The sequence below is a fragment of the Colobus angolensis genome, unplaced genomic scaffold, assembly GCF_000951035.1.
Source record: "Colobus angolensis palliatus isolate OR3802 unplaced genomic scaffold, Cang.pa_1.0 Scaffold226, whole genome shotgun sequence".
Taxonomy (NCBI): domain Eukaryota; kingdom Metazoa; phylum Chordata; class Mammalia; order Primates; family Cercopithecidae; genus Colobus; species Colobus angolensis.
Window position 1 is genome coordinate 4,535,203 of NW_012115444.1, and position 21,469 is coordinate 4,556,671.

General features: G+C 40.4%; 1 protein-coding gene across 1 annotated transcript in view; it reads right to left on the minus strand.

Annotated features, from left to right (window-relative positions):
- Nucleotides 1-10,882, minus strand: part of ARID5B (AT rich interactive domain 5B (MRF1-like)) — a 197,674-nt gene extending 186,792 nt beyond the window's left edge. Inside the window, exons 1-2 of the mRNA XM_011944118.1 lie at nt 10,137-10,882; nt 9,454-9,708 (exon numbers count right to left, since the gene is read on the minus strand). Coding sequence (XP_011799508.1) covers nt 9,454-9,708; nt 10,137-10,157 — 276 coding nt within the window. The 5' untranslated portion in view covers nt 10,158-10,882. The remainder of the gene's footprint in view (nt 1-9,453; nt 9,709-10,136) is intronic.
- Between the last annotated feature and the right edge of the window lie 10,587 nt (nt 10,883-21,469).

Sequence of the window (21,469 nt, forward strand, 5' to 3'; positions counted from 1 at the left end):
TTTAAATTATTTGCACTTAGTTCTTTGTCTCCAGTTATACTGTGTTCCTTTGTGCTTATCAAACAACATATGCTTTAATTAGCAAATATCTGTAAATAATTTACTTGCTTTTCAAATACAATAGAACAATGGAGTCAATTTTCACATACATTTACCAAGCAAGTATCCTGGGTCATACTCCAGATTCTCTCATTTTTCAATAACTATATCAAGCTGTGGAACTCCGGCTGCCCTCCTTGGTGGAGGGTTGGGGTAGGGGGTTAGAAGTCCAAGCTTCAGTAGCAACATCACATTTTGCAAGACCCCAGAAGGTAAGCACAGATAGTTGTCCAGCTCATGCTAAAACAAACTCTTACACTCTCTAACCCTAGAACCTTCCTTAAGGAGCATGGAAGTGAGCCAAGGGCAAAGGGCATTGGAATAATGACGGCAAGACAAAGGCACCCTTCTGCCCCCTGCCCCCCAAGCCCTGAGAGCATGAGCCAAAAAACGTAAGGCACAATGTATAGCCTATGAATCACAGAACTTCATCTAGGCTCTGCAGGGTTAAAACTGGGTGCCCCGCATGCAGTGCAAAGAAAGATGTTAAATCAAATGAGAATGACTGCTCCAGGACTGGAGGCACTATTATTTTGAATAAGATTGAAAAGGCCAGAAAAAGCAATTCAAAAACATTTCAATTATGTATTTCCCAGAACTACATCTTTGAGCAACTAATGCAAATGTTACCACCACAATAAAACTTCTTCCCACATATAAAACAGGTTGAACAGCATATACTTTATATATCATATGCATATTTTTGACTATTAATAAAAAATTCAAAATCTATGTAAGCTTTACTCTCCTAAGCAATACAGTAATTATGATTAAGGGACAAGCAGCACAAAAAGAGCCAATTTATCTTACTCGTGCTCAGGAATACTATTGTGTAACTAAGCAACTAAAGACAAAATATGGTCTAATTAATTCACTCCTATGCTTATTTAAAAGACACAATTAGAACATTTTTATTTTCCAGCTTGCACAGTAGCTCAACATGCTTGAGGGTATAGAAAGCAAAGCCCATTATTCTCAAAGACAAGAGTTTAATGTTTAGTGCCACTGATCAGGCTTGGAACACAACTATGGGGCGGAAGGAGTGTTTCATAGGCTGGGTGTGCTTGGAGTCATGAGAAAAGAAAGGTGAGGGAAAAGATGTTTACGGGGTCTCTAGATTGACTAGCAACATTTGGCCTCTGCCGCCTGGGGTTCTTACTGGGGCACAGGAATGGAGATGTGACTGTGAACTTGATGGTCATATGCCAAGGACACACGCCACTGGGCGTCTATTTATACAGCCACAAAGATCCTACAGAAAATTCACGCAATTAAACCACCCATCCTAGTCTGCGTGATAAATGTCAAATATCCATCTTTAACGCTGCTAACAGTGCATCTGATTTTAAAAGCAGAATTAATTTACCCAAGTGTGTGCGAGAGATTGATGCCATTAGCATGATTCTAAAGCACCCTTTCAATAATCATCATCATCTGCGTGTTTGAAATGTGTTGTCGATACTGATGCTCACAGTCCAGGGTACGAGGGATGTATGCTGGAGGGCTAAGGCCAAGGTTCTCATCTCCAGCAAGTCAGTGAGGAACACAGTGTGGCCAGAAAAATCCATTCTTGGATTTGTGCGAGTGTAGATTCTTCAAGAAATAAGGGAATCCATGACTACATCTCTGAGAGGCAAATGAATCCTTAAGCCAACAATCGATAAATTTGTTTTAAATTTCCTTAAAAGCCAAGGCAACGGGTAGTCACTCACTACAATATTATTCTGAGTAGAAGATGGCAAATATCCAACTACACTGGCTATAAAAAATGACAAGTGAATGCATTTGATTCAAGCAATTATATTCTGGATATTGGTTAAAACTAGACTTTGATAAATGAGCTTGAGTCATATATCACTAGATGCCACTATGAACAATGGCATACTTTATTAATAATTAATAATGAAGTATTTACATGTATGGACTCCTGTATTTCATAAAAATAACACTTCCTTAGTATGTGCCTGACAGTCTAATTGTCAAGAGAGGTTTTAATTGCTTACAATTTTGAGGCACTATCAAACATGTGGCCTACTTAAGACCATCAGCCTGCAAAACATGCTGGCTCGTATGAACTGCCAACCAACACCAGGCGAGGAGTGAATCTTCTTCCTTGAAGTCTGGTCTTTTCATAGGTTGCCACCACAAAGCCCTGACTTTTTATGGGTTGACTGCCGAGACTGGAAAATTACCCAACGAAACAGAGATGCTGCCTCCAGCCTAATCATTCAAATATTTGCTTATTTCTTTGGTGCGTGCCCCTATGAAAAAACCACTTCCCATGGTTTCACATTCTACAGTGCAAAATGACTACAGACTTTGGAAGAGAAAGAAGAAGTGTGAGATGGGGTCCTGGATCTGGCCCACATGTGGATGACTGGTCACTGGTCATCTGCCAGAAAGAAACTGGGTAAAGCTTTAAAAAGGTAGACTGTGTGCAAGAAGGCACTTTAATTATGTGGTGCAGTCACTCAAAAAATACTCACTGAATAGCACTAAATATTGCAGAGGACCCATAGGTGAATAAGGCACAACTGCCTGCTCCTGAGAACAGCACTATGGTGGGGGGAGCCTAGGGTCAGGCGACAAGGTAAAGGAAAAGAACACAGATAACTATAAAGTGCACAAGAGGTTACAACCAACCGCTGGACTATACGCTCCCTGGGAGCAGTGATTTTTGTCTGTCTCGTTCATGCTGTATCCCCAGGGCCTAGAATAGGATCTGGCACATAATAGGTGCTCTACAAATATGTGTCCAGGGAGTGAGAATTCAAAGATGAAGACAGTATTTTCTAATTTCCAGAAAGATTAAGAAATGCTACAAACAAATAATGATCTCAGTTCATCTCAACTCAAACTAAGGAACCCAGATGGAAAGAGTCTGATGGCTTTTCTGTGATTACTGTCTGTCTACAAAGGCAGTCTGGGATCTCCTTGAGAGCAGAGGCCCCTTCTATTTTTTTTTTTTTGAGACGGAGTCTTGCTCTGTCACCCAGGCTGGAGTGCGGTGGCCTGATCTGGGCTCACTGCAAGCTCCGCCTCCCGGGTTCACTCCATTCTCCTGCCTCAGCCTCCCGAGTAGCTGGGACTACAGGCACCTGCCACCACACCTGGCTAATTTTTTTTGTATTTTTAGTAGAGACGGGGTTTCATCGTGTTAGCCAGGATGGTCTCGATCTCCTGACCTCGTGATCTGCCTGCCTCAGCCTCCCAAAGTGCTGGGATTACAGGCGTGAGCCACCGCATCCTGCCGAAACCATTCTTCTTAATCTCTTGTATCCAAGTTCCAGCACACAGTAGGTCTTCAATCAACACCTGAGAAATTTAATGAATTCTTTTTCCAAAAAACATGATGGTTGGGAGCCTTCCTTTGGACGCCTATTACATGTATTATCAGCACAATTTACTGACATGTTGTGTGTCATACTGCTTTTACATTTTTAGACATGTTGATCTCATCTCCTTCTCAAGATTGATAAATTTGTTCAGAAAACGGGTCACATCACAAACCATTTTGCATCCATCTCTTCACCTAGCAGAGTAGTGAGCACATAGAACTTCAGGAGTAGTTTTTTATTAACTCAAGATAGACAATACTAATATTGGCTAAAGTTTCGATCTTAACCATACAAAATATAATTTAATATTATTTCACTCATTCTCAAATTTTAATGTCCTAGAATCAATGGTGAAACTGGATTGGATATGTAAACGTTAATGATATAATATTAATGTACAATTTCTTATATTACTTAAGTTTCTTATATTTCTGATATTACTGGTTCCTGGCCAAAACTCAAGTAAGAAAGAAAAACAGGTACACATCATCTACGTTCTGGCAGATCAACTGCATAGGCCAGGGGTCAGCAAAGTTTTTCTATAGAAACCCAGATAGTAAATATTTCCACTTTGCCAGCCATCTGGTAACTGTCAAAAGAACTCAACTCTGCTGTTGGAGCCTGAGAGCAGCCTTAAACAAATTAGCATGGCCACATTCCAATAAAACTTTATTCACAAAAACAGACAGTGGGCCAGATTTGGCCTTCAGGCCTTATTTGGGTGACCCTTGTCACAGTCCAGTAATTTCTCTCCAGGCAATTCTTTACATCTTATCTTTGTTCTACAAGACCTGCTTGGTAGAAAGTAAAGATAATTCCTTTTCTTAGCTTAAGATGATTACTAAAAATAAATAATAACTATTATAAGTGCAACCATTATTCATTGAACTCTCATGTGTAGGTACTATGCTAGATTCCAGACCCTTTTCATTATTATCTCTGATTCCCAGCACAGTTGTGATCATTAAATCTATTTTACAGAGGAAGAAACTGAGGCTTAAAAAAGTTAAAGCAATTGTCAAAGGCCAGTGTGATCATTTAAGAGGTATCAGAAATCTCTAAAAAATTACCTTATGGTTATAGACCAAGACTGAGGAGCTATCCAAAAAGAAGAGCACGACCAATCCAGCACCTTCTAGATTGCAGAATGTGTCTGCCTAACTTCAGATATGATCAAATCAGGTAATCTTTTGAAAAAAAAAAAAAAATCCTGCTGATCCAGTTGACAGCTTACTTCTGCAGTAAAATGTAAATCCTTAAGACAGTTTTTATTTTGGTGACACAGCTAAAGCCAACATAGAGATGAAAGATAGCCTGGTTTGGTAGGACTTGGAAGCCCACGTGTCCTAGCAAACTAACCTAGGTGCCATTCCCTCACACAGAAAAACTTTCTTCAGTAAGCTCCGTGGTAGTGGTTTCAAACCTCAGTGAGAATAACGCTAATATTAATGATAACAACAACAGTCAACCATTACTGAAGTATCTACTATGTGTCAACTGTGGGTATATGCATTTTACATATATTAACTTATGTAATCCTTAAAATAATCCTAGGAAATAAGGACTGTATTTCCACTTCACAGATGAGAAAACGGAGGCACAGAGAGTTTAGAACTTGCCCGAGATCACACAGCTAGACTGAGACTGTTTAAATATTTAAAATTCAGACTCCTGGACCCAACTCTAGATATTCTATTTAAGTAGATTTCAATAGGGGCCCCAGAACATGGATTGTTAGCATTTTTTAATTCAGCAGTGAGGCTGATGATGACCAAATCACTTTTAGAAATCCTGAATGCATGCTAGAATCTGTAACACCAGGTATGCCTGATCTTGACTCCTGGACATCATTGGCTTAGCCATCCACATGCACAGTTGGAGGTGACCAGCAAACCTTCTTGTAAAATCCCAGCGATGGCTGGTCAGGCTGAAATCCAAGCTTGCATATCCACCCATTTTAAGAGGGTATACTGCCAGTGGATTAAGCACTTGGCAATTGGAAAATGAATGTAATCACAAGTTATCCAGTAACAGAACCAATTACCCACCTACTTTGCCATTTTCCTCCTCTGAAGAGCTACTGGCTGAATGTGGCAATTGTAAGTAATTACTAAAGACACTTAACTCCTTGCACATGGCCCTGCTATTCATTTTCATGATAATTTAAGATGGTATCATTTTTAGGTCCAAGAACCTCCACATAGACACAAAAGTTATTTATTGCTTATAAAGTTAAGAATATCTAGAACAAAGGTCACTATAATCATAATTCTTTTCTCTTTAAGCACTTTACAGTATATAAAGCTCTTTTGCCTATAAATCCTCTTGATCTTCACCAACAATCTATAGTCATCCCTACTTTGTTCCCATTTTGCAGCTGAAGAAACTGAGGCTCCAAGTACTTAACAGTTGTTCAAGATTAAGCAAATCGCAAGCTGCAGAATCAAAATGTGACTTTCTTGACTGCTTTTCCTCAACACCAGTTGCCAACACTGGAAATATTATATATGAAGGCATTGGTGTATATAAGCATATAAATCATCACCATTATCATTAAAATGAATAGTAAATTGTTAATGATCATTAATAACTATTAAAATATAACTGCTATCATTATATACCACTGATTAGAATTAGCTTAACTTTATAGGATAAGGATAGTTTTGCTACCTAGACATCTGGTGACCTTTAGCAAACCTGATTAACTAGTTACAATTCTAAAATGTCTGAGGGACTGTCCACATTAGTACACACTTCTAGAATATAATATGATGCGTTCAAGCTCTGCTTTCAAGGGTAGGTTTCACTGGGGAGAAAAGATAACCCTGAATTTCAAGAAAGCCTGGGTTCTAGCCTGGTGACCTTTGACGAACCACATAACCTTTCCAAGTCTATGTCCTCATCTGTAAAATGGGTGTACAAAGTCCTGCCTTATCAAGCCTCCCACAATTATTACAAAAATCATGAGAAAATATTCCAAAAAAAAAAAAAACCCCTCTGCAAATCACAGCAAACCACACAGGGACGCTATTTCTAATCTGCACAATGATCATTTTTCTGCTTTTAGAACTGACGTCTTTACATTTCAAGAAATCATAAAAAGGCAGAATGATTCTCTTAAACCAAAAAAAGCATACTGAGTCCTGGCTGTCCTTTCGAAATGGATGCTGATGTCAGCTCAATCAAGAAATTATTAACCTCCATTTGGTTACTTAAAATAAACTGTACTGGCTGATTAAATGTGCTGAACATTTTCTCCAAGTAACAGTGCATATCACCAAGAAACCTTTCTCTTTCAGTTACATATTGCAAATGGCAAATGCATCATTCAAAACTATTTAAAATCAATAATAAAAATCATTTAAATGTATATAAACAAGTTAATGGAGTAAGTGAAAACAAAGCAAATTTCTTAATGAGAGGGCCCTGTTGCCCCCTCTAGGTGCCAGCAGTAAATGCTGGTTTCTGTAAGGCTCTCCTCCAGAGGAGACTGCTGCTGCTAGTCTGCTAATGAATGACTAACTTAGGCCAGGGGGGAAATGACATCACCAGGGTGGAAAACCGATCTGCATTGGGAAACTTTCTACCTGCTTTACATTTGTCATAATAATTTTGCACAATGCAGCCTGCATTTGCATAATTTTGAGGCGTGTCATTATCTCAATTGAAAATTGTTTTAATATGGCTGAATAATTCACAATGACATCAGCCAAAGTCCTAATGAAATATACAAGTATAATCATACAGCTAATTACCAGCCGTGTTAGCATTAAAAAACAAATCATGCATAATATTAGACGATGTATATGCAGCTGAGGATTATAAATAGAGCCATCTCCCTCTGCAAACCCCCAGAGTTTACTTTTAAATGGCAAGATTGATTTTCTCAGGTATGGCTCATATAGCAGTGAGGAAATGCAGAGATCATTACAATGGTTCCCTTTCAATTCCCCATAATGAACAATTAAAAAGAAATCGTGTATTTAAAAATATATCTATTCACTGTCAACACTTCCAGCAGATGCAACGTTTGGCAAACATAGCCTTTATTCTTAAATCAGAATTCACCATTTAATTACATCAACAAAAATTAAAACTGGACCAAGTGGCGTCAACTCAGGGTCTTTAAAAAATATCCCAATTTCAATCCCTCCCCCCAGAAAAAGAGTGACCACAAAATATCCCATAAAACACTGAATAATTTCCTCCTGGACTTAGTCAGAAGTCTATTAGGCACAAGTTCTTTTCTGGATATTTAATCCTTCCCTTTTCCAGATCACAGGCCATGTTGAAGTAATAAATTTGAAAAGCAAATAATAAGAAATCGGGAGGGGGAGGGGGAGGGGGAGGAAGACAGCTGCGCAGGAAAGTTGGGTCGGGGGAGGGGGCCGAGCCAGACCTTGGGAGGGGTAAAGAGCTCAACCTGTTGGTAGGTTGCAGGATTTTTCACAGTATTTCCAAACAACACCTTTTTAAAATTGCAGGCGGACGTCGGGAAATATGAACATTTAAAAACCAAAGGTGGCCAGGGAGGGTGGAGGGGGGAGGTGAGCGGGGAGGTGGGAGGGGCTTATTTCCGAAAAGGCAGATTCGAGGGCGAACATTTCGACGAACTCCAGTAATTAACCGGCATAGACCACTGACGAGTAATTCGATCCTGGGGAGAGGGAGTGAACTGGCAATGCCAAAAGTACTATCAACTCCACCAGACCAAGGAATTCTGGAAGGACTGGCAGCTCCGAGCCCCGGGATGAGTTAAACGGGAAACCATTCATTTAACAAAAAGATCCTTAGATCCTTACACCTACCTCGAAAGCTCGAGAGCCTGGCACAGCACTAGCTGCCCTCAAAAGTCTGTTTGATTACCCTGCTCTCGCTTTGGCAACACAAAGCCTCGCCAGGCGGCCGTGCGCCCTCCCTCCCCGCTGCGCCGTGGGCACAGACTCCCCAAAATAGTTCCCCCGGTAGGTACCACGGCGCTGAGGTCGGTCAGCTGACGAGGGGAGCCCGCAGAACTGCGGTCACACATGAAATGACAGAGCCGAAGGGAGGCGGCCGCCCCGGCGCCCAGTGACAGCGGGCTCACCTCCGGCGTCCTCCCGGGAGCGCGGCGAGCGCCCCCGGGGCCGCCCAGAAACGTGCCGGGGAGGCTCTGTCCCTCCCCGCCCTCCCCTGGAGCGCCGTCTGGGCACGAAGAACGCTGGACCCGCAGGGCCAGTGGGCGAGCACACACCCCTCTGCCCTCCCCTCCCCCGCCCCCGTCCCACACACCCCCAAAGATCGCGCAGGAAGACGTCCACTTTGCGTGGAGTAATTGCAAACTAGAACATCAAATGGCTTGTCCGGGGGGAGGGGGAGGGGGCGAGAGATAGTTGTTAATGCTTAACGTGTTTGTGCCTGTTACACCACCGCTTTGAAATCCGCCCGGGCAGATCTGCAAGTTATTTGAATGTATTATTCCAGTACCTGTCATTTATCACTTTATTCAACACGTCTTTGCCAACTCAATAGCTTTTGATCTCATTCTGCCTCCATTTCGTAATTTCCGCCCTCTTAAACATATCAAATACTTACTTAAAAAAAAGAGAGAGAACAATATCGAAACCCACCGAAAGAAATCCACCCAGACACGACCAAGCCAGACACGAAGGTAAATTTTCAAAAGGCAAAAAATATAAAAAGGATGTGATGTTCAAGAGGCAATAGCAGGAGAGCAAATGAACACACACACACACACACGCGCACACACACACACATCCTTGAACAAAACGCTTCTCGAACAAGTTATTTGATCTTGACTAAAATCAGCAGTTGGATCCTCTTTGTAAAGCTGACAGCCAAACTCTGACAATGGCAAAATGCTCGAGCCCCAGCTAGTGGCGCTACCCCTTTAAAAAAGGAGTCGATCCTGCTCGCCTGCAGAAGTGAATACAGTATTTTCAAGCTTGCCCTGTAATAAGCATTACTAGGGGGGAAAATAATAAAGAAAGCAGAGAGGGACAGACAGGTTTACCACCTCGCCATGGTCGCTATTTCTGCCCTGGGGAGTGTCTTCTGGGAGGAAATAAAGTTTAGAGCTGGATAAAAGTTGCCGGCTGGTCCTCTCTTCCCACAACAGCTGGAGCTCCGCTATGCAAATCGGATCCTTTGGCGTACATCTTACAAAGAAAAAGTCGCCAAGGGACAAAATTCTTGGTTTGCCTTCAAGGTGGAATTGAAAAGCCTTGTAGAAAATGTAAGGTCCGTGCAAGCCACACGGTGAGCCGACCCACTGCAGGGGGGGAAAAAAACACCAAATAAATAATGTAGCCATCAGAGCACAAACATCTATTCCCAGACACATTTACACACACATCCACTCTCTTAATACAGACGACCCAACAGATATAACGCTGGGTGGAAAAATAATAGCGCCCACAAATTTTTTGCCTCCCTAAAAAAAAAAAAAAAAAAAAAACTCAGGGCCCCCCACCGCCACTTCTCCCACCTCCCCATCTGAGGCGGTAAAATTACATTATGTATGTATGATCAGTGCAGGGATTTTTTTAAACAATAAAAATGATTTTGGGGGATGCAGAGGGTAAAAGTTTGGTGAAAAGTTTGTAGGGGGTGTGGGTGGGTGCAGAGGTGTGGGTGAGCTAGGGGGTTGGGGGGTGCCGGGGGGTGCCGGGATCGGAGGAGCGGAGGAGAGCGAAATACCTGGAGTGAGTTGGGCTCCATCTCGACGTTCTGAATTGATTGAACTCAACATTCTCTCCAAACTTGTTGGCTTGAATGGATTGCATCAGGTCCTGGCAGGGAAACGCATTCTCTGCCTTCAGCCGGCGTAATGTCTCAATATAAAACTGAGCTCTTGCCTCCCTTTGGGCACCGAAATGATTGAAAATATGTCCTAATATTTCTATAACGACTCAATTTTCAGCTCCTGAAAAAACTATGTGGGTTTTCTTCCAAATATGGATTGATCAAATTCATAATCGAGAGAAAGGCGCCGTACGATCTCGGCGGGAAGAGGATGGATCAAGGCAAAAAACACATAGAAAGATTTGTAAAAATAAAAAGCACCCAAAAACTGTGTGGAGATGTGATTCCTCTCTCTCTAACCGCCCCTGTCTAGGGATATTATCTGATGAGATTTTTGGAGGAGAGGAGGGCTAGCGAGCTCCGCTGTGCATCTGACAGGACCTGCTTGTATATGTCTAATATAAAGAACATTTCCTGCAGAGATTCCGGGGCGCTGCTCCTCTTTCTAATGCTCCTTAGCAGATTTGCTGTTATTAGACATGTAGATTTGTTTGATAGTTAAATTACGCTTCCTCACTGCCATGTTTTCGAGAACTAATCTGTTAAATTATCTTTTGATGCCTATTTACATGGAAGGGAAAAGTGGGTTATCGATTATATAAACATATAAATATTAATGCATTTGTTCGCTTCGCAAAAAAATACTCAGCAAAAAAAAAAAGAGACAAGTGAGCAGTGCACACACATCTTAGGATTTTGCAAACAATATTGAACGGACAGCGACTGCATTTAGGGACTGGAACAATAAACGATGCATGATAAATCAATAAATGCGAGCAGCGAGTCTGCTCAGAATATGAATTCAGGCTCCTGGTTCTGCGTGTGCATTCTTTAATTTTGAAGTATATACACTAGTACGTGTTTACAATGCTGATGGACGCCAAGGGCGCTCTCAAATGATAATGTGTTTATATAACCCAGCGCTACAGGAATAATATACCGACTCCTACCCCACCCCCATCCCCTCCCCCGCCAAAAAAGGGAGGGGAGCTTCCTCAATAATAGTTTGAAACTGAAAAAATCCATTTGCAAACTAGTTAAATACAACCAGAAATTAAGCTGTTGAAAACCGGGGGCATGAACCGTAAGACAATAAAGGCTTTAAATGTGTATATTTATTGTTCTGGAGCCCTGGAGCATTGCGAGGTTTGCATGCACGGCTATTATGCAAACACAGAGAAACTTAAGAGCGACAGAACAAGGAACAGGCAGAGTCTGCAAAGCCCTCGCTCGCTCCGACCCAGCTGCCGGTCCTCCGCCAGGCTAGATTGCATTTTAGCAGTGTTGATTTAAAATGGTGTACTCGCTTCCCCCACGTTCCCCCACCCCCTTCCCCGCTCTCCTCCCACTCCTTCCAGCACACCCCCCTCCAGCTTTTATTATATTGGCACCAATCTTTCCAAAGTGGGTCTGGCATGCTAAAAAAGTAAACATGTACTATATGGGGAATAAGGTCTGTATAGTATGACAGTTGAAACTTGATCTGTGATAAAATTACAGGATGTTGAAATTACTAGTAAGCTATTTTTAACGCTTTCGCAACGTTTCACCTCAAGTCACAGCATCTAGTTGAAACAGGATTACTTTAATGAAAATTATATTCACATGGCTGAAGTTAATACACCCGGCAGAGCACAAATGCCTCATATTCAGTGACTTGAGGTGGAAAGACCCTCTGTGTATATTTTTATGCCTTTTCATAAGGTCTGCGTCCGCTGCAGTAAGAATTAGGGCACTTAACATTATCTAAACCACATTTTTGATTCAGAACATGGGGAAGTAATAAAAGGCAAAATCTATCTCCTTTCTATACACACAGAGATAAACGAAAGAAAATGGCAGATCCTCCAATTACAATAAATAATAAAAGCCCATGCCAAAGAACCGGTATTCTGAAAGCTGTCGAAAACTATTTTAATAATTTAAAGTAATATCACAACTCTGCACGATGGAGGACTACAATTCAGTCTCCAATCTTTTACATTAGCCAAATTATGACTTGCACATCACTCTTTAATTATCTCTTGAAATTTCATCTGATCTTTCTATTTTATAAACATGGGTTACAAAGAGAAATTACAGCTCTCTTGCGCTTTCTCTCTCTCTTTTTAACTTTATAATGCATACTGCAGACGTTTGATTAGAATCGCCCATTTTGTTCATTTTTAACATATGAGAATGGACTTGACTGAGGGGGATTTTACATGTCTTTTTTAAAAATAGACATGCCTAAGGCTTCTGTTAGTCTCTGTCCTGTTAGCGTAAATATATACATGCAGTTCAAGAAATCCTATATTAAAAAACTTGAGTTGCAGTATTTTGACAAGATCGTATTTGAGATCTACTCTGAGTCAGTTTCCTGTATGACCAATGCAGCAGCATTTATGCAGGAAACCTCAACAGAATGCCTGAGGGTATCCCTCAATTGTATCTTAAATCTCTTTCTTAAAAAATTATACAGCTCTTTACAGCATCTAAGCAACTTCTACTATCTTTGGTGCTGTAAGTCTTTAAGTGTGTAACGAACTTCATCTAATTAGAAACCCTGTTTCTTCAGCTCTTCAAGGTAGGCACTGAACTAGGATGCACGGTGCCTTATCTCTCTGATAAGGTTTCTGAGATGTTAACAATTGCAGGGATCTAGGTCTGAATATTTTTGAGCATCCGCAGCCTTGGAATCAGATGAATGCTAAATTTCAAAATAGAATTACAGGGATATCTTTCCCCCTCTTTTTACAGCACTGCCCCCACTCCCATGAACATAATAAATCTAATAAATCGAACGAATACTGTGAATGCCTTTTAAAATTACAGATCACAATAGTGTTTACCCATCCCCCCAAAAATCCCTCAATTTTACCTCTTCCTTAATGTGATGTTTGATAGGCACCTGTAAATTATCTGTGTAGCAAATATCCACACAAAGAAAGTTTCAATTAAGATAAGGAGATTGTATTGAAACAGTTCTTTGAAGTAATGTAGTTAATAGCCTGTTTGATTTCTGCTTGTGAGAGAGTAATAACGTGGATTCAAGGCTCCATCAATCACAGAGCAGATGTAAGACTTGAGACACCGACACCCAGGGGAATAGAGGCAAACTCCTGCAGTGCAGGGTCCCTGGGCTAATGTAAAGTAAATACTCATAAACAGATTGAATGTTGTAAGAAGACAATCCATTCAGGACAGTTATAATCATGAAAGCAACTGCTTTATTTATCTGTAAAAAAGCTTGTGGTTGGAACTTGCTGTGTATAAAAGGTGGTAGGGAGAGTAGTATATGTTTATATGACCCACTATTTCTGGGCTCTTTCTTGTACTGAAACACAGAATCCTGTACCCACATACCTATATTCCTGCTGCTTTACTAGCCAAAAATCCTACTTTCTAAATTAATCTGGTATATTTACAAGGTAAAAAATTAAAAATCATTCTTGCCCCTCAAGGGGATGGCAGAGCAGTAGACATTATTCAGTGTCTGCGAATCGCTTCATAAAGGATCAGGAGGATTAAGTTAGTTGCAAAAACCAGCAGTGACATAATTAGGCAGCTTGGACTATAATAAACAGGATCATAAAAAAAAAGAAAAGAAAAAAGGAAAAGTACAGTTTGAAGAAAGAAGGCGACCATTTCGAAAATGCAAACCTCTCTGCGTACCCCTGGGCCTCCCCTCCCCCAAATTGCAAAAGACAACTGAAGCATTTTTGACCTTGGCTACAATAATACTTCATGTTTTAGCACTTTAGTCAGCATTTTATCTACTAATTGCTACACACTACCGCATGTGGCTCGAATCTGCCACTGCAGCTTTCTCTCATTGGTGAGCGAATTGCTTGATAAAAGACTGGGAATTCAACCTGGCTGTTTCCTTCGTTGCTCCCCCTCAGCCACCCGCCCCCCCCTCCACCCCACACCCCTTTTCTTTCCTCTTCCAGCTAGAAGCCACTAATTTCTCCAGAAAATACCACATGGATGAGAATAGGGACAGTGAATGGTTCCCTGATCTCCTTCCACCGGTTAAAGCTCGGGTCACTTTTGCGATCCGGAGGCAAAACGGAGGCAGTGAAGGAGGGTAATGGGGGCGGGGAATTAGGGGCACGAAGCGAGGAGCGGGTGGATCCTGGCCTGTTGGCGGACCTGATGCTAGGTGATTCCGAACGTGGGTCCCTTGCCCAGTCTATTGGTGGCTGGGAGTCCGTGGGGCTCCACGCTGCCCACCTGGGGACCTCGAGTTAGGAACGCTCTCGTGCTCTTGCTTGGTCAAGAAGTGGGATTCGAAGGGGTAGCCCTGGAGTCTGCAGAATGATTCGTAAAGAACCAGCACTGTCTGAGGGTCAGCCACCGCCTGGTCCCATCCCCCTCTATGCCTGGCGCCATCGTGAGCGGCGGGGGCGGGTGGCGTTATTAGTAAGGAGGCCTTGAGCAGAGCAGGCTCGCCAAGTCTTAGTGCAACAAGTCTATTGGTTTGAAGGAGGATAAACCGGGTTATACGGGTCATTGCTTTCCAGGAGACCTCTAGTGGTCAAAGGTTGAGCTACATCTCAAATTTGGGTCTCCTATTCGTACCGTCTTAAGAGCTGTGGTGGGGGTGGGACTCCAGCCCAGGTCCGGGTGGTAAAGGCTGGAAGCTTCAGAAGGATGGGTATGGGGACAGATTTCTCATGAACTTGGAGCCGGAGCCAAGAGAGACACAGGAACTCGGAGCAAGTGATCCCCCTGGGAAGGGTCATGTGATGCCCTTTGTGAGCACTGGAAGCCCCAAGTTCTCCTGCCCTCGGTACAGATGGAGACCTCCTATCTTACCTTGATTTTCCTCCCGAGTCTGAGATTAATCAAGTATTATCCGGGAAGTTGGATTAAATTTGCTCAAGCCTTTCCAGTTACAATAGCAATGCTGAGTATGTTTATTTTTTCTAATTTGTTTGTAAATTAAAGACAAGTCCCACTCCCTCACCCCAATCACAGATACACCCTAACACCCCTTAATTTTAACAATTTCATTGCCTTCAAGTGCCCTTGACATTTATGGATTACTTAGTATAGCAATAACTAAGCTTTTATTTTTTTTAATTGCCTGTACTGCAGGGTACGTATATGTCCTTTGACTAAATTGTAATCTTGCCCCTCTATTCGGAAAGCCATGCCATTCCATCCCAAATGGCAGGGTGCGGGGGAAAGGGTAGTGGTGACTCAGGCTTTCAGACTCATTTGTGATCCACATATTAATAAATAATTTGATCATACTGCCCCCCAGCATGGTATTAAAGAAATTGCTGGGAACACTTACCATAGGTCATACTCAAAACAGAGGTCCCAACCATCTGAGGTTATTAAAACATCTTGCCATACCTGATTTTTTCTTTTAAAGGAGACAAGAAAATGTACAGACATGGAGTCTTGGCTCCACTGGGGGACTCATATATTGCCTACTAAAATTTCTCTGTGCAGTTTCAAACGGACATTAATGATGCCTTGTATTTGGTGATTTACAACTTATAATTACTTGACAAGCATTAAGTAACTCATTACTTAGAAGCAGAGTGGGTACGGTAGGTAAATCACTAGACTGAAAGTCAAGGGGATCATTCTTCTCTGATTTGCTGTGTATCCATGTCCATGACTATAATTATCTGCCAGGCTCAAACCCTAATTCTGGCTTTGTCAGAATTTCTCACATATTGTGGCAGAATTATCCAGACTGGTCATCTGTATAGAGGCAGCTGCCCTTGCTGGGGAGTCATTCAGACCCATGAAAGTGCTGGCAAGTCCCTTGACTGCCTCCACCTACATTTTGCCATGTCACAGACTGATAATTTTATGACTTGTTATTGCAGGTTGAAATATGTAAATGTGGTAATTCACTAAGGGTATAAGGAGATCTGAGTACTTTAAAAGAAAAATAATACCAAGAAGAACAGTGAGGTTGGTTCTGTTTTCATTTTCAATAAGCTTTGGCCAAAATAAAATTGGGTGGGCTTTACACAAAGACAGTAGGGGACCAGATGAATTTCCATCAGGGCTTAAAAAACGCCCTTCTAGGGGTATGCTGGCACTAGTTCCCACCGACTCCCCAGAGCTGATGATTACATTTTCAGAAATTTTGCAAGTCAGATGTCAAACACATCCACTACTGAACATTAAATTATATAAGCTCTCAAATAAATTATATTAGAAAACAATGGTAATATACCCTCAACACTCTAATTGTTTTACTACATTTAACTGTTATCTATACTCTGGAGGTTATTTATGTCTTTTGCATTTTTGCGGCCGCGATACAGTATCCTCAGAGGACTGGTTCCAGGACTCCTGGCAGATACCAAAAGCTGTAGATGCTCAAGTCCCTTAGATAAGATGGCGTAGTATTTGAATATCACCTACTCACATCCCCCTTATACTTTAAATCATCATATTGTAATAACGAATATGATGTAAATGCTATGTAACCAGTTGCTATATTGTTGTATTTTCCACTTATTTTTATTTTTCACTTATTTTTATATTTATTTATTTATTTGTATTTTTTTTGAGACGGTCTCATTCTGTTGCTCAGGCTGGAGGGTAGTGGTGAAATCTCCGGTCACTGCAACCTCCGCCTCCTGGGTTCCAGCAATTCTCCCACCTCAGCCTCCTGAGTAGCTAGGACTACAGTCGTGTGCCACCACACCTGGCTAATTTTTGTATTTTTTGGTAGAGACAGGGTTTCAGCATGTTGGCCAGGCTGGTCTCAAACTCCTGACCTCAAGTGATCTGCCTGCCTCGGCCTCCCGAACTGCTGGAGTTACAGGCATGAGGCACCATGCCTGGCCTTTCTGAATATTTTAAAACTGCAGTTGGTTGAATCCTCAGATGCAGAACTTGTGGATATGGAGGACCAACTCTACTATATAAGGGTGTGCTACTCCCCATCTCTTCTCAATTCACATCCACTGACATCCCATTGGTAGCTTGAAATTGGCCATGGTGGGGTATTTATACCATGGAATTCAGCAAACATTACAAATCAGAGCTTGATTCATTGTTTTGTTGATTGGACTTGAGAAAGTGATGAAGACAATGTTAATACTGCAGATTGTGATGATTAATTTTATGTGTGTACTTGAGTGAGCCATGGGGTGCCCACATATTTGGTCAAACATTTTTCTAGGTATATCTGGGGGAGTGTTTTTGATGAGATTAACATTTGAATCACTAGACTGAGTAAAGCAGAAAAATGATATGCAAAGTAAACCCCCACGTGGGTGGGCATCATCTAATCAGTCGAAGGCCTGACTAGAACAAAAAAGCTGAGTAAGAGGGAACTCCTCTAAACTGTCTACTTGACCTGGGATATGGGTCTTTTCTGGCCTTCAAATTTGAACTGAAACATCAGTTTTCCTGGTTTTCAGACCTTTGGACTCAGCTTGGAAGTACACATTAGCTCTCCTGGGTCTCCCGCTTGGGGACTACAGATCTTGGGACTTCTTAGCCTGCATAATCAATCATGTGAGCCAATTCTTCATAATAAATGAATCTGTCCTTGTCTTTCTCTCTCTCTCTCTACACATACTCAACACAACACACACACACACACACACAAACACATACACCTTATTCTGTTTTTCTGGAGAACTCTGACTTAGGTTTAACTTAAAAGTGTGTCAAGCCTGTAGCCAATCATATTGTGAATAGCACAATTGAGGAAATATTTTGAAAACTATTATTTGATACCAGCAAAGAAGGTGTTCATGTCATTGATGAAAGAGCGAAGTTCTAGGATACATCTTGGTTTTTTCTCTTTTATTGTATTCCTTAATATAAGTGAAAATGTCAATCAACATTAAAGTTAGAGCTACACTTATTTGTTAATTGCAACCGTAGGTTAGGTATGGATAGCAGAGTTCAGCAAACAGGAACAGAAGCATTCTATGAGAATAAATTAACTATCTGGAATTCACAATGAAGAGTGTTGTATAATTATTATTTGCACATTTCTGCTATACTTCCTGTATATCGGCAAAATGTATAATAAACTTTCACACATATATGTACATAACTTGATCTAAATATATACATAAGTAGAGCTATATATCTAGATCTAGATCTTTGTATATATTTAAATAAAACATACATACCTTTTTGGGGGTGAGGAACTAATTGTTAAAGATTTGAAAGCGCACCACGTTGTATGGGTATCTTTGAACATGATATGCAATTCAGACTGCTAGAGCAGGGACCAGCAAACTACAGCCTACCACCTGCTTTTCTATAGCTCCCAGGCCAAGAACATGTTTTACATTTTTAAATGGCTAAGAAAAATCAGAAGAATAATATTTTCTGACATATTAAAATTATATGCAATTCAAATTTCAGTGTCCATAAATAAATGTTATTGGAACAGAGCCATGCTTTTTCATTTATGTATTGTCTACGGCTGCTTTCGCGCTAAAACAGCAGAATTGAGTAGTTGTGACAGAGACCGTATGGCCCTCAAAGCCTAAAATATTTACTGTCTTGCCCTTTGTAGTAGAAATTTGCTGACTTGTGCTCTAGAATATGGAAGTACATCCCTTGGTTGGGAGTGGTCAACTCAACCAAATGACCTTTTGAAGTCTTTTCTTGCCTTTGGTCCTAGAAATACTTCCTCAGTAAACAGATGGAACAGAAAATGGAATACCCGGAGTTTTTGTGAGGCAGTCAAATCATTGACTCAAGGTCACGGGGAGAGCCCACGCCATCATAAAAGTAAGAGTGGAGCATTAGATTTCTCACTCATTGGTTTGTATTCTGACCACTGCATGACAGTGCCTCTCTTCCTTACTGCTTGTCCTAAAGCACTGTATAATTTTGTTGGGCGCTGTTAAATATTTATTGAGTTTTCTTGTCCAATGTGGTTTGGTTACTGTGTGTCTGTGTGTGCGATGGGACCCTTCAGGACCAAAGGTGTTATATAAATAGAGGATCATTTTATGACTTGTTATTGCAGGTTGAAATATGTAAATGTGGTAATTCACTAATGCTATATCAGTGCATATATCTGGGAAGCTAGAATGCATTATCCTGCTATTTGAATCTAACATCATTTACATCCTTTTTTAAAAAAGATGCCCAATCAATTTTTTTTTTAAATGAGGAAACGCAGTAGAGGAAAAAAAAAAACCTCCTTTAATGCAATACTTCAGCTGAAAGTTTAATGACACAAAAGGCAGGCAATTCAAAGTTACAGTTCCCACAGCAACTGTAACTCTGCTATATAGCACATTTAGGCATAGATTTCACAGCATGTACTGCAATACAAAATACTCCACACTGGGCATGCAAGGGGGCAGAGTTATGGTTGCTATGGGTACCATGACTTTGAATTTCCAGATTTTTTGAGAGTTTAAATTTTCAACCAGAACATCACATTAATAGTTCATTTTTTTGCATTGAAAATAATAAAGGTTGTATCACTGTTTCCACTGTCAAACCCATCTCCAGCTCAGTCCACTGCTTAGTATAAATACCTACCCAAACATATTCACCCTACTTGCTAAAATTAAACACATGACCTCAGCCCAGGGAGTATTTTAGTTTGCAAATTTATATGCGATGACTTTCACTGGATTAACTAAATCTGCTCCCTCGTCCTTTCTCAAAATCACCCATACATTCAGATTAACCCTCTCAGCATTCTGGTATATTTTATCTGTTATTCATAGGCTGAGAAGATATGATAATCATATTCATTGTGCATGAACGTGTGATGTATATATTTATAATTTATACTCTGTCTACTTCCGAAAAGAACTGGAGGTAGCTAACTACACTTATTCATTTATTCCTTGAACATGTCATGCAATTTTATGTCTTTATACCAGTGGTCACAGGACCCCTTTTCACTTAAAGATTATTGAGGACTGCAAAGAGCTTTTGTTAACGGTGAATAGATATACATATAATATTAGCAGGTCGGATTTTGTATATGTAAAATATTATACATTATACTGGAAATATTTTAAAATATTTATAACTGATTTTAAAATAATAATAAATCCATTCTGATGAAACACTTTTTAATAAAAAATAACTATATTTTCCAAAGCAATGAAACATAGTGAGAAGAGAGGCATTGTTTTACATTTTTAAAAGTCTCTTTAATGGAAGATAGCTAGTTTCTCATAGCTGCTTCTGCATTCAGCGTGTTTCATATTGCAAGTCATATAGTTTCTGGAAAACTCCACTTCACTGTATTTTTCTCAAAAAATGAAAGTGAGAAAAGCAAATAATGTCTTAATATTATTATAATCATTGTTTTGACCCTGTGAGCCACCTGAAATTGTTTCAGACATTCCCACGGATCCCTAGACCATACTTTGAGAACTAGTTCTCTATGCATTCGTTTATGCTGTTCTCCCAAGTATATGTCTCTTCCTTATCTACGGGAAAACTCCTATTCATGCTTCGAGGCACTAGGAAGAATCAATTGCCCCCTTAGCGGTATTCTCGTAGCATTTTACATGTATGCCAATCAGACCATTTATAATATTATGTGGTATTATGACTATACGTTCAAGTATCTGTTTGCTGTTGTTAGACTGAATTCCTTACAGGGGAGTCATGTCTTATATATGTTTTCCTCATTTCTTAGGATCATACCTGACATTCTGTATGTATGAAATGTAAGAATTCAATTCAACCAGTGATAAAATAGCTCCCATTCTGTGAGTCCATAATGTATTTTAGGAACTGTGTTTAAACTGTCTCAAATTTAATCTTCATAGTAATGCTATGAAGTTGGTACTATTATTATTAGTATTTTTTGATTGAGGAGATTAAGGCTTGCCCATAGTTCAACAGCTAGAAAGTGGGCAGACCCTGATGGGTTTAACATATTGCCAAGAAATATGAGAGAGAGTATAAAGTAGGAAACAGAGTCTTTGCCTTAAAGGCATTTACAATCTACTTTGGGAGACAAGATGTATTGCACAAATGAAAGGCAAATATCCATACAGAAGTTAGCTAACAGCAGATCACAAATGCTATAATTAAAGCAATGCCTATTTAGTAGAAATGGCTACTTACCCAATGAATCATTCAGATTCAAACTTTTGGAGAATATACTTCTATCAGAAAACCTTTGTTTTAGAATGCACACCAGATAAACAGGTATTTATTTATAAATTATATATTTACTCTTGCACCAATCTGTTATAAATGTATCAATATATATTAATATGCTCAAAGATATAAATAATAAAATATTTAAAAGA